Here is a 13,996-nt window from a genome sequence, read left to right on the forward strand (position 1 = left end):
TGCCATCTAATTTAGGTGTAGTGTTTGCTTTGAATGCATTGTGTGTGTGTGAAAATTTCCCGTGTATCTCTTAAGTTGTAAATGACAACTAAATTTGCATTTTTATGATACATTTTGCAATGTTGCCGCTTCATGAAAGCAAACAAAAAATGCTCTGAACTTATTTTTTTCTCATATTTTTCTCATAAATTGAATGGAATTAGAACTTGAACAAGCAGCCTTAAAAAGAAAGGAATAAATAACATTTTGCAAATATTTATTTTCAGTAATTGGCAAGTTGTCTTATAATATATCTTTACACATGTGTGGGTTTTACCTGATAGTAGCTTCCAGTCTACATCTATTTAATAGATAAACATAGAAAAATATTGTATAATTCATTTTCAATAAACACATTATGTATCATTATTATAGGGAAAAAGATCTTGCAGACGCTCTAGAAGAAGGAGGCTGTGATCTTGAAACTGTGAGAAACATCATTCAAGGCAGGCAATTACCTGCTGATCTGAGGGCCAAAGTCTGGAAGGTAAATACGAGCTTAAGTCAAGAAGCAGGAAATACTTGAAGTTGTGTTTCATTTTGAGGTAAATTATTTAATTACCAGGCATCTATGCAGAAGAGATGTAATACTGGAATTTTAATATGCATGTATGTTGGTTCAGTTTAAGGATATTCCTCTTCATTAAGTTCAATAATTGGGTAACTACAAGAGGATACTAAAATGTTTAGAGGGTTTTCTGTTTTCGTTTTCAGATTGCACTTAATGTTGTAGGAAAGGGGGACAGCCTAGCATCCTGGGATGGCTCTTTAGACCTACCAGAACAGAGTATAATTCATAAGGATTGCCAAGAGCTAATTGGTAAGTTCAATTCCATTTAGATCACCTATGTGAAAACTTCTGTACTCTTGGTTGTCTTAGGACGTTATTATTTGAATTAAAGAACCTGAATGATGTTTGCATTTTGGAGGAAGCTTTGAGGAGGAAGATGGGAGGGCAGAGAAAATCAGAAAGAACTTGTAAGGAAACAGTAGTGTCTTATCTATCAGTACTCTGACTCTGAGATGGGTGACGTCATGGAAGTTTAAAGTATTAGCTTGTAAGTGATAGTTTGCATGGTCAGAGCTGAATGGGAAGAAAGCTTTAGGAGTTGGAAGAAAGCTTTAGGAGTTGAAAGAAATTTTATTTTTTTTTCCAAGCTCCATCTTTTAAACCAGATGCTCTTTCTATAGTGTCATTCAAGTTTTTAATTGTCTAATGACTGGTACTTAATCTGAAAAGCTGGTGTAGGACCAAAATGCATATAACATCTAAGGGAAGAAATATATTTAACATTTTGGACTTTAAAGACTATTTTTTTAAAGGTATTTTTTTAATAGTGTTTTCAGCAAAAATGAAACATTGTGTTTGTGAAAGCAAGATGCTGCCAGGACATTGGAAATAATATTCCAGTATGTCTCTAAGGAGCTGCCACAAGGTCTGGTTGGCAGCTCATCACAAAAATGGCCAAATCCCTGACACCATGCAACAGCGTTAGTATCAATAATCAGGTGATGGAGTGAGTGCTGACTCATAAATTAGGATACTTCTTCTACTGGCATCAATAAGATAATCTTCTATTTTATTACCTGTCACACTTTAATTTATTCTTGCACAATTGAAAGTCAAGGCAGAGAACAGAACTATTGCATGCATGCATACACGCATACCTGCTATGTTTAAAATGCAGTTCTACATTTTCCAGCTCTAGAATCTAGTCGGGCTTATTTTCCTTCTCTCTCTGTCCTGTAAAGGAAAGGGAGCACAAAATTCCACTGTGTTATTTAATCACAGTGTGTTTTCTGGAAGGTGGCAAAACATCCCAATTAGTATTCATAACATACAAAATTAAGCACTTTAATGTCTGTTAGTTCTCCTTTTGTCTTTATAGCAAATATTTTGTAATATGTAACAATGTTAAACCGATTAAAGTAATAAATGTGAAGTTACTCAGAATGAAGGTTATATAGAGATTTCAATTTTGGATTGGATTAAATCTCTGTATTTCAATGTTTTAGCAAAGCAAGTAGTCTCCAAATTCAAAGTAAATCTTCAGATGGCATTTGAGTTTTATGTACTATTTTATTTTCCTGAGAGGTAGAGGAAAGGAAATGCCAAATGTTGACTGGCTTTGATGTGAAAGTATTAAAGACTTCAGTAATAAAAACTTTAGTTAACAGTAATGAGACTCATGGGCTTCTTGTAATTGAGGGGGAAAAATGTTCGCTAGAAATTTAATGCCACTGTATTAATGTAGTGTGTAGGCATCTCTTCCCCCGTCCAGGACATAACATGGTTATTCCTTCTTTTACTGTCAATCGATTTAGCTGTAGTAAAATTGGCACAATCTAAGTAGGTTAAAACAAGTTTATTTCTGAAATATATAATTCATAAGTGTATTTAATATTACATTTTTCATTTAAAAAAATCTTAAAAGGTGTTTAATATTGAACTGAACATTGTATGAACTTACACAAAAGTCTGGTTTCACTACAATCTGTATAATAAATACCGGTGTATTTAGTTGTAAGTAAGCTAAGTAGTTATTTCATCACATGGAGGAAGGCATAATTTGGGGTATGATGTTGACATTTCAGTATGCCTTAGATTCATTGCCTCAAGTGAGGTGGATGCCAGTGCTTCTTCTGAAGTGTTGTCAGCCTTTTAAGTAGGAGTCTGTGCAGAAAGATGCTTTGGAACTAATGAAAACCTAAGCTTTGTGTATGTATCAAACTCAATAATGACAATATTTAAGAAGTGTTTAGCTTGCTACCTTAATTACAGAACTGGTTTTGTACCAAATTTTTGTGCCAGTTTTCATCCAAATGCAACAATATAAATTATGGATTCAGAATTAGTCTGTCATTAAATAGGGGACATCTTTACTCTTCAGTACCTTATAACATTTGTAAGAATTTGAAACAATGTACTACATTATATAAAAGATTATATGTTCATGGTTAGTGTATCTTCTGATTAGCAACAGTACCAAATTGAATTTAAAAGCCAGGTATAGTTGTAAGTAATCAAATAATTTCTCATTTTATAGTTACCCTAACAACCCCAAATTTAAACTCTTGTTAAGAAAATTACTTTGAAGTAGAGATTAAAAATGTGATTTATATGTTAATACTAAAATTTAAGTCTGTAAGCCTAGATGATTTCAAACTACTGATTTTCATAAATTTGCATGTCAGTGGACTTTTGAGGAATTGGAGGTATGTATTGTGGGTTGATCTGTGTTGAAATTCAAATTAACTTGTTGTAGAGTTGAGCATAAGTTATACGCTGAGCATATCCAATAGGAATAGAAGAGGGGCATTCTGTGCATTAAAAGAGTCTGCCTCTTTGTTTCGTATAGATCCTGGAGAACCCAAACTTCTTTAATCCTGTTGTTGTGATATTTAAACATTGTTTAAATGCCTTATCCTACTGGGGTTGTAAAATGACTTGTATTTTGATGCCTTTTTGGATGCCTTTCTGCAAGCATTTAATCCAAGCTGCTAGTTTTTTGTTTGTCTGTTTTTATTGCCTTTTCTTTTTTTCCAAGCAGACCCTATTGGTGCGATTGTGCAGTGAAATAATCACATTCAATTTCTTCGAAAGGCCATTAATACGGTTTATATTGCTGTGCCTATTTCAGACCAGTTGTCAGTACCAGAAGAGGAGAAGTCAGTATTACTTCTGGATATTGAGTCTGTTATTACTTTTTATTGTAAATCACGCAATGTTAAATACAGTTCTTGCCTCGGCTGGATACATCTACTCAAACCTCTGGTGCACCTTCATTTGCCACGCAGTGATTTGTACAACTGCTTTTATGCTATCATGAATAAATTCATTCCCAGGTAAAACTCTTTCTTTTGCTTGTGTACTATTTTTATTGGCATTAAAAGTATTTTCTGAAAGCATGTGCATGTTAGTTTCAGCTAGAGTAGCAGTGTTTGTAGCAAAGTTGTCAGATTCCTTCATATGATAATAAATTGAACCATCTTTCAGTACCTGTTGGTTTGAAGTCCAGGAGACGATCGAGTTCTAATTCACATATGTTATGTGAAAGCATTTTTTTTCTTTCCTTTCCTAGCATCTTTGATAGCTAAAATGCTTCTATCACTGTCACTTCAAAGTACTTCATAAGCACTAATTAAGCCTCAAAATCTAGGCTTTAGAAGAAGTAGTTGATATTTTCCCTGTATTCTACTGAGTTGGGACTGAAATGATTTTTTTTTTTACGTTGTTAGATTTTTTTTTTTTAATAAAAAATATTAATTTGGAGCTTTTCATGCTGTAAAATAGGTGCTCTGACTAAAATAATTTTTATTTATGTTGGAGTAGCACCATGACACTCCAGCAAGGCTACAGGTTCTTCTGATTAAGACCTTGTGAAATAATGTATGGCTAGTCTGTAATTAAAAACCTTAGTCTGATTCCCTGGAGAGGAGATTCCAGCCCAGCTACTGGATGTGTGCCCATGATATGAAAAGTTCACGTTTGTGTGGTGGCAGGAAACGTTTATCAGTCCTGTCACTTGACTCAGCTTGTGTCCGTTTCTGATTTAAAATACTGTTGGGGTCCGTGAACTGTTTGGGGGTAGTGGTGGTGTGGTCAAGTAACTCATATACTTTCAGCCATAGAAGGCTTTCAGAGTATCTAGTATTTGAGTTTCTTTGTAAGAACCTAAGTGGTGTTTCAACAAGATGTAGACTGTTCTCTGTCTCTCTCTCTTGGATAATGAAAGGCATAGAAAGGCAATTTATAGTAGGCTTGCAAATCTCCGCTTAGTTCAGTTTGGTCTTGATTTGATGTTTGGCTGCTGGCCCATCATTGCTATTTGAGAAAAGTTTTATTTTTAACTTTTTGCTATTTTTGTTTTTTAAATCATGCACTTTTTATTCACATTTTCTCATGTTTTATAACCATCATGAAATATTTGTTGGGAATTTATTCTAACATAATAGTGACAACAGATGAGGGAAATGTACAGCATAATCTGTTGCACCATATTATAGCTTGGTTGTTTGTTGGGGTTTTTTTGGTTTGTTTTTTTTTTTGTTTTTAAAGAGCATCTCTAGCAAGCCAAAGGAAGAATGAGGGGGAAAAAAACCATAACAGGCTATTTTAGATGAGGGAGGTTTTGCTATTTTTTCCTTGGAAACACTGTTACTCTCAAGGCTTTTGGTATAAAGTATCCTGTGGATACCTGTCTGTCTTTTCCTCCTGCCTTTCCTCTAGAATGGTGAGTTTTCTGAACTATACAAAATTAGCAAACAGTTAATATGGAAGTCGTAGGTCGTTAGGATTCTTTGTTTGGGCCATAAGTAGAAGTAAACACCATCTCAGATATGCAATTGAGCAGACAATTATTTGTGTGAAAGCTTGTAAGGTAGTAAACTAGTTAAAAAGCTGCAAGTGGATAATGAAAGTGTGTCTTTTTTCAGGGACTATGTGAGGAAAGCGCATTACATCTGCTTACATTACATCAATGTTACCTCTAACAGAGGGTAGCAAATAGTTTCCTTTTTTTGGTTAAAAAACAAACAAACAAATAAAAACAAACAAATAAAAACAAACACAAACAAACAAACAAACAGAAAAAAAAAACAAAAACAAACCCAAGCTGCACACACACCCTACCCCCCAAGGGAAAAAAAAAAAAAAGGAAAAAAAAAAAAACACAAAAAAACCCAGCAACAACCCACCCTCTCCTGAAGTAAAATGTAGGTTAGTTTCTGGGGCAATTTATTTCTGTTTAGCTAAACTTTTTTTTTTAATTGTTTTTGCTTTGCTTTTGTTTTTTACCAGTCCTTCCGATGGCTGAGCCTGCTGCCTCCATGGGGCTTCTAGCCTAGGAAGTAATGGATGGGTACAGGAATTCGCAATTCTTGAAAAGTGGTTTTTTTGTTGTTTTTTTGGAGGCACTGGTTTTGGTTGGTTGGTTTTTGTTTAGGTTTGTTTGTTTTGTTTTGTTTTTAAACTGGGTGTTTAATAAGGGTTTATTACTATGATAGGTACCAGAAGTAAAAAAATTACTGAGCAAAACAGTTAAGTGAAATGTCTAAACAACATTGTTCCACTTTTTAAAGTTATTTTTGGGTATATATCCATTCTTAATGTTAAAAGGTGGTAAAGAATGAATGAATGACTGGAATAATTGACCATATTAACCATTCAAACAAAGTGATTTGCAAGTCTAGATTCTTACGCTAAATTCATTAATAGAATATTTTTCTTCTTTTCACACTTTTTGTCCTGTTAACTTAATGGGAAGTCAGAGTTCTTCTGATTAATTTCAAAAAAGAATCCCCACATATAATTTGCTGCGAATATTTCCGTTTCACCACCACAGACATACCCTTGTTTAAGAAAGTTAGGCTGATAATTGTGTTTGGCGATCTGTGTGTCAAGTTTCACATAAGTTTACTTAAGTTTTTGAACACTTGAGATTTGTTCCTAATGTCTAAACAACTATTTCTTCATTTTAAATACTCATTTACTTCCTGCTTGATGAATTGACATTTAATTGTTAGTCATGTATGAAATAAGCATCTTTTAAATTTCCTTTGGCTGCCATATTTAGAATGATTTATATATTTTTTTTAATTCTATTTTTAGTTAACAACATTGGTACCTGCTAGCCTTGTTTTGATATTTAAATCTGTTTTAAATACTTCTGTGTTATATACTCTATCAAGTATTGGCAGTCTTTCGTTCTTTCTCCTGCCTTATTAACATAGTGGCATTTTCAGTGTTTGTGGGTTTTTTGTTGGTTTTGGTTTTTGAGTTTTTAACTCTTAAGGCAAGTTGACTTCATGATCAGTCCCTGTGAATTAAAAGAACAATATAGGAAACAACATAATCACACCTAACAAAGAATTGCTACTGTAAGTCTGACAACTGAAATATTATGGGTGGCTTATGATTATTTTCACTGCTACTTTTTAGGGATTGTTTTATGAAGGGAAGACCATTTCATCTATTTAGACTGCTTCTTCAGTACCATGAGCCTGAACTCTGCTCCTTTCTTGATACTAAGAAGATGACTCCAGACTCATATGCACTCAACTGGGTAATAAAGTGAAAGTAGGGAAACATAATGAAAAATAAATTTCTGTTAAAATTTAAGTACATGTTCCCAGTTTATGGAAGAGTAGTAGAAGAGATTAGAACTGCATATATTGAAATAAGTTGCATGTTTTAATATACTGTGGGCTTTTTGTCTTCAGTTGTTTAACACAAGGTATGAGGTCTTGTTAATGTCACATTTTTATTGTTCTGGATGTTAATTGAGCCACTGATGTTAGGAAATACTTGGAATAAGTAAGAATGAGAGCAACTGACATACTCAAAGAGTAAGAAGCTGTGATGTTAGTGTTTATAGTGGGCAGTGGTATGGTTGTAGATATGGATAAACATCAGCCTAACAGGTCTTTTAAAGTCAAATTACTAATAGTTTTAAAAACCTCCATGCTAATAGATATATTTGCCTCATACGGTGCTATGCCTTTTAGAATTTAGGCACATATATTTTACAGCTCTTCAAGAATTGGTCATTTCCTCCTCACCTTAACTTTAAAACTGCCTCATGTTGGGGGTATTTATAAAGACACTTACCTCAGTCTTTTTTTTTAATAAAGTTTGTGTAGCAGGACTACAACATAAAGCGGCAAAATTCTCATGTTTCAGTGCTACTTATGTATATGCCATACAAAATCATGATAACAGTGCTTGCAGAGGCAAAGTCTGTAAATTAATAAAGAAGACTTTATGACCCATGAACTCTTCTAGGCTCTTCTTTCATACCCATTGGCTTTGTAAAATTTTTTGTAACTCCGTTACTTTCAGTTAAAGAAATAAGACTGAAATGAACTATTAAACTGCGAGGTCTGTATTTGTTTTTTTTAAGATGATTATTTTAGGCTGCTGCCAATTTTAATACTAAAATGTGTCCAGAATTTCCATATTCTCAAAATCTGCCTTTTGCCAGTTGTCAGCCTTCAAAAGAGCAATCAGGTCTTTTTTTACTACTGAATTTCCCTTTTTTATATGTATAATTTTCTTTAGTAAGCACAAACTTCTTTGAAGTTGCTTATTAAAAGTTTAGTGATTCATCAGGAAAAAATCTTCCCTTTGAATAGACGTGAGCTAGTGTAGTTGCCAGTCTTCAATGTCATGCTTTCTGGTGTACAATGTTAGAAAAAAATCTTAAAGGTCATTTTATATTATGAGATTAAATTAAAATTCCTGGTTTCATCTGTCAAAAAACTTAATCTATATAGAGGTTTTTCTAATGTGCAGAAATACATAAGCAACATTCAGAGACCTGTCATTGCCTTGTTGTTCAGGGACATTTTGTCTTCAGTTGCGTTTGACTCAGAATTGGATAGATCTTCTTACCTTTTGTTATAAAAGTGTACTAGGAAGTGCTGAAATATTCCATGATAGTGTTTAAAAACAGGTACTGAGCTTCTGAAAGCTGCATCTCTGTTGATATAGAATTTGTATGCCTCAGCAAGTTCAGTAAGACCCCAGCGAAGCCAGCTGGTATGCATTTGAGTTAGATGTGATAGCAAATATTATCTGGCATGTATGAAAAGAAGCTCCTACCTTTTCTTTTATCCACTTGGAACTTTGCATATCAGAGAGGATGTATTTTTAAATGGGAACATGGGAACAGGCAAACAGTTTGTTAATGGTAATGAAAATTTTCTGTTGCTTACAAATGTTTAATTACTCAGCCATAAAGCATCATAATGTTATGTTAAGTAAGTGACGTTGTCAAACTGATGTGCAACCATGTTCAATTAGCTTGGTTGTACTGTGAAAAATCAAAAGAATGTTGTTTACAGAATCCTTTCAAAGTCCTATTTGTTCAGCTGGTTGAGTAAATATATTCTCTTATTATTGTCTTGTTGGTATAATTGGTATTTAGCAGTGGCTATGAGCTAAATAGTATTCCAGCCTGATTGTGTTATCTCTGGTTGAATTTGCAAGGCTGACAATGTACAGCTGAGTTTGCCTTCACACTAGGCGTATTTATTCACAGATAATCTGTTGCAGTACTGCACTATTTCCATAAAAATTATTTTTGAGGGTAGAACCATCCTTCAATACATGGTGCAGATGTATGTTTTAATGTAATTTTGTCGTTTTTATTTTTTTTAGATATCTTGTATCTGTTAAAAATGTTATCCTGATAAGATTGTTTCTGGTTATTGCTTTTTCTCATGCTATTTTCCAAATTTTTAGCTTGGAAGCCTCTTCTCATATTACTGTTCAGCTGAAGTCACTCAGGCAATATGGGATGGATATCTACAACAAGCAGATCCATTCTTTATTTATTTCTTAATGTTAATCATCCTTGTCAATGCAAAGTAAGTGTATAGTTAATTCTTTGGGACATTCCCTGCTGACACAGTTTTAATCCACTTCTGTTTCATTTTGGTTTTACTGACTTAATCTATGCCTATGACTTTACTGTTTTCAGAGACGTTATCTTAGCACAAGAATCAGATAAAGAAGAAATGATAAGTAAGTACTTCTCTTATATAGCTGCTAATGAAACATTTACCATATAATATAGTCTCCATTGATTATTATTTTTAATTACTAAAGAACTGAATCATTAAATTATTTCCCTGTGATTGTCTCATTAATAAATCCACTTACCCACTAATTCCTTTCTTACTATTCTTTTGCTGCATCACATTTGCCCTGTCCTTAACATTCTTTTTTTGTGTGTCCTTTTAGCACTCCCACACCTAGTTTTATACTTCAGTTTGGAGTACTTGAAACAATCGCCATGTTTCTAAGCCCAAAGCAGCAGCTTTCAAATCCTTCTTTAAATCTGCTTCACTTATTGCATTTTCCAGATTATCTTCATATGCACTTGATTTGAGCCTAATTCATGGTTCTTGTCTTACCCTCTTCTGTTTTTATAGAAATTACACTAAATTTCTTGTGAGCCTGTTTCACCTGCCTTTGTATTTTTTGTTTACATGGCATAATACAGTGTAGTTAATAATCTCCTAGTAGTTAAAAATGAGAGTGCTTGGAATTTTGCGTCTTTGCCATATACTGCAGAACTACAACCCTGTACCATCCTGGACATATAGTAGTACTACTGATTAAGTACTCTATTTTAGAGGATTCTCTTGGTCAGCGCTCTTTAGAAAAGGCAGCTGACTTAGTATTACAACTGAAAGCTAAAAATATACAGAGGTAAGTGTGTGGTAAAAAATAATTCACGTAGAAGATTTGAACTTCTAGCAAATAGCATAGGTTTCCTATGGATAAGGAGTATTTTCTGTATCTTCCCTTTCCTTGAGTGACTCAATATTCATGTTTAATCAATAAATTAAAAATAAGTTATTTTATGATGTGAAAAGATGTATAGTGCTTCTTTTCTACGTCTGAAATAATGGTGCGCTTGTGTTGTTTGTATATCTCAGAATTCTTAGAAACTTCACCAGCCAATCTTGATTTAGAGGACATAGAAGATCTCTTCTCTTTGGCACAATATTACTGTAGCAAAACTCCAGCTTCTTTCAGGAAGGTAATAACTAAGTAATTTTGAAATTCTCTTCTTTTTGGTGACTGTTTAAGCTCCTGCTGACAGTAACTTTGAATGTTGCATTGTGATTTTTTTTTTTTTTCTTTAAACAATTTTTTCATGTTGTTACTCTGGTGGTATTTACTGTTAGGACCTTTAAAAGATAAGAAGATAAAGTGAAACATGTTAGACAGAAGGTTCCCTGCAATATTCTCACTTCATGACTGATGACCTTGTTTTGCAAACTGGGTTCTTGTAAGAACTGATGAAGCAAAAATGCCATACTGACACAATTGTGTTGTAGTAGACTGCACAGCAGTCCTAGCTGTATTTGCAACAGCAAACCGGAAAAAGTCACTTACTAGAGATAAAGCTGTCATCACCTGCACTGTTCTTGCAGTTCTTCCTTACTCAAGATACCTGACTTCAGTGAATTCATGAAATAAAAGTAATTGATAGTCATTGCCTTTGGCTTGTATGTAATTTCTCTGATGTGTGTAGACAGGTATGTGAGATTTTTGGGGGGGAAACAACCAAAACCCAGAAGTATTTCATCACGTTGGCATGGTCAGAGTGGTGAGCAAGCGTGTTTGTAATGGAAGTTCAGGCCTTGCCATGATTTTCAGAAAGAATTTCAGTTGGTCAAAAATTTGATGACTATGTGGACAAGATACACATGTATCGGGCTTAATGTTTGTGACATGGTGGATATAGTTTACTTTAAGCCTTCACATCTAAAGACAATGGCTTCAATTAACTTTTTTTTTTTTTTTCTCCCCTCTTGCCTCATTAGGACAACCACAGTCTTTTTGGCAGCAGCTTGTTGGGCCTCAAAGATGATGACACAGACTTGAGCCAGGCTCTCTGTCTAGCAGTTTCTGTGTCTGAGATTCTTCAAGCAAATCAGCAACAGGGAGTCAGTATACTGAATTACTCTTCCCACCCCAATTTTGTAGAAAAGGAAAAGAATCACTTACTAATTTGTGTATCACAAATATTTTTAAGTGCTAACAACACAGATAAATATTTGCTATTTTAGGAAAAAGTATTCTTGTCTTGAAGTTGTCTCCCTTGTAAATGATCTGCTGACTGCAATGCATTTGTGCTGTAGCAACTAGAGCTGTAGCACAGGGAAGCTTAATACAGCTGATTTGAATCTGAGGAGTGGGAGCTTAAAGTAATATCTCACTAATTTTAATTTCTTTCCAAAAGTAGCTATTGTAGAGGAAAATTTAAAACCCAGTACTCAGTACCTTTGAGGAGAATGCCATTGGGAAATATCTGTCCTTCGTCAATGAAAGGTTTAAACAAACGAACAAAAAAATTGATTCAAGCTATTTCTGTAGTAGTAAATTGCAGACATACTTAAATACTCTAAGTGAAGTCCCTGCATCTAAGACCAATACACCCATAGTAGTGTAGCTAGATTACAATGTTTCTTATCGAGTACTGCTTTTTGTAGCAGTTTCCAGGCCCCAGTATCATAATGCATACTTCCCCCCCCCCCCCAGTCCAAGTTAAGTATCTGTTCATATCGTGTTTAGGTCAGTGTGATACAAAGCGATCCTTATGTGCTGTGCTGAGTAGTAATGGACTGTTGGATTGGGACTTGGGAGTTGTCCCTTCTGAAGTCTTGTTTATGTGTGCTCTCATACACACTGTATTTCTTCTCAGTAGAGGTGAAATAATTACACTGTGTCTATTGCACTTGGGTGATCCTTTCCAATGCACAAGCTGATGTATTAATGGAAAATCACTACTAGAATACTGTTGGTGGCCTGGTAACTGTAGAAGTTCAGATTAATCAAATGAAATAAGATTTTTCCGATAGCTGTTAGCCCCTTTGAGGGGTTCCTGTAGTATTGGAATTAGTATTAAAATATAATTGAATAATGTACTTTCCTATCGATAATTACAAGTTTTTAAAATTTTGTAACAGGGAAAATCTTTCTCTTTCAGGAAGGAGTAAGATTCTTTGTAGTGGATTGTCGTCCTGCAGAGCAATACAATGCTGGGCATTTATCAACAGCATTTCATTTAGACTCTGATTTGGTTCGTATGCTTTTTTTTTCTTTACTGATTTTTTGAATCCTAAGTTAAATAGAAGGAGAGAGAAACGTCTGCCTTGAAAAGTAAATTATCCTGAGTTTAGACTCTAGTCTGTGGACTGCAGTGTCTAGCTATGTGATGAGATTTCAAAAGTCAGCTTCTCTAAAGGAGATTGATGCAACCATCATTTTACCGTTTTAGTCCTTAATGACATTAGAATTTGGGATTCCAGACTTCCTGTTCTTTGCTTAGAACTGGAAACTAGGCTAAAGACTAGATATTGCTTGGAGGAAAAATCTCATTTTAGCATCATAATTTCTAATGAAATGTGTCATTAATTTTAACAAGTAGCATTCTTTTTTTTTCCCCAGCCAGTCTTACTACAGCCTGCTTGTAAGGAGCATATGTCTTGAAAAGGATTTGGTTGCTCCTTTAAAATTTTTGCAGTACAATATGAGAGAGCAAGTGCATGAATTTTGGGACTGAGATGTACTACGGACTAATTACTTCATTAAAGATTTTGCTTTAGTTTCCATTTCATTATGAATTCCTAACTGAACATTCAATCATATTTTTCTCTGTTCTTTTTTCCTCAAATCACTTATGCTTCAGATGGCTTACAGTGTATTCTCCACTTCTAGATTAACCCTCTACTATTTCACTTCAAGCAGTCTATGGATGTTGCATGGAATGATTTCTATGTATATATCCCATAAAAGGCTTTTTTACCTTTCTTAGTCAAGAAGCTCAGTCCTGCATCTATTATCTTTACCTCTCTAATTAAAATTATGTATTATTCAGTATTATTTGCACAAATATAATTGTACAGGAGAGAAAAGGAGGCTGAGGGCAGACCTCATCACTCTCTACAACTACCTGAAAGGAGGCTGTAGCGAGGTGGGGGTCGGTCTCTTCTCCCAAATAACAAGCAATAGGACAAGAGGAAACAGCCTCAAGTTGTGCCAGGGGAGGTTTAGGTTGGGTATTAGGAAAAATTTCTTCACCAAAAGGGCAGTCAGGCACTGGAACAGGCTGCCCAGGGAAGTGGTTGAGTCCCCATCCCTGGAGGTATTTAAAAGATGGGTAGACGTGGCACTTAAGGAGCTGGCTTAGTGGTGGAGAGTTGGCAGTGTTAGGTTTACAGTTGGACTCGATGATCTTAAGGGCCTTTTCCAACCTAAATGATTCTATGATTGTATGATAGTGTTCTGAGTTTTAACCTAGGTAAAAAATTATTTAGGAAAAAACTTTCCCCATGGTATGTGGGTGTCCTTCTGTTAGCCTTAATTGAACATCATATTCAATAAAGTAGAAGCATTATAAGTTATTAAATAGTTTAAAAACCTAGTAATATATGAAAA

General features: G+C 34.5%; 1 protein-coding gene across 5 annotated transcripts in view; it reads left to right on the forward strand.

Annotated features, from left to right (window-relative positions):
* The window catches only part of TBC1D23 (TBC1 domain family member 23), a 37,131-nt gene that overhangs the window by 7,999 nt on the left and 15,136 nt on the right, over nt 1-13,996 (forward strand). For all 5 annotated transcript variants that reach the window (XR_015704663.1, XM_009466699.2, XM_009466700.2 and 2 more), the window contains 9 exons: nt 415-526; nt 754-859; nt 3,681-3,885; nt 6,980-7,103; nt 9,284-9,408; nt 9,522-9,565; nt 10,486-10,589; nt 11,380-11,502; nt 12,546-12,638. Coding sequence is in view for 4 of the 5 variants with exons in the window: in XM_009466699.2 (XP_009464974.1) it covers nt 415-526; nt 754-859; nt 3,681-3,885; nt 6,980-7,103; nt 9,284-9,408; nt 9,522-9,565; nt 10,486-10,589; nt 11,380-11,502; nt 12,546-12,638 (1,036 nt within the window). In the remaining variant the exon portion in view is untranslated. The remainder of the gene's footprint in view (nt 1-414; nt 527-753; nt 860-3,680; nt 3,886-6,979; nt 7,104-9,283; nt 9,409-9,521; nt 9,566-10,485; nt 10,590-11,379; nt 11,503-12,545; nt 12,639-13,996) is intronic.

Source organism: Nipponia nippon, unplaced genomic scaffold, assembly GCF_047370975.1.
Source record: "Nipponia nippon isolate SJK-2023a ecotype South Korea unplaced genomic scaffold, ASM4737097v1 scaffold_2, whole genome shotgun sequence".
Taxonomy (NCBI): domain Eukaryota; kingdom Metazoa; phylum Chordata; class Aves; order Pelecaniformes; family Threskiornithidae; genus Nipponia; species Nipponia nippon.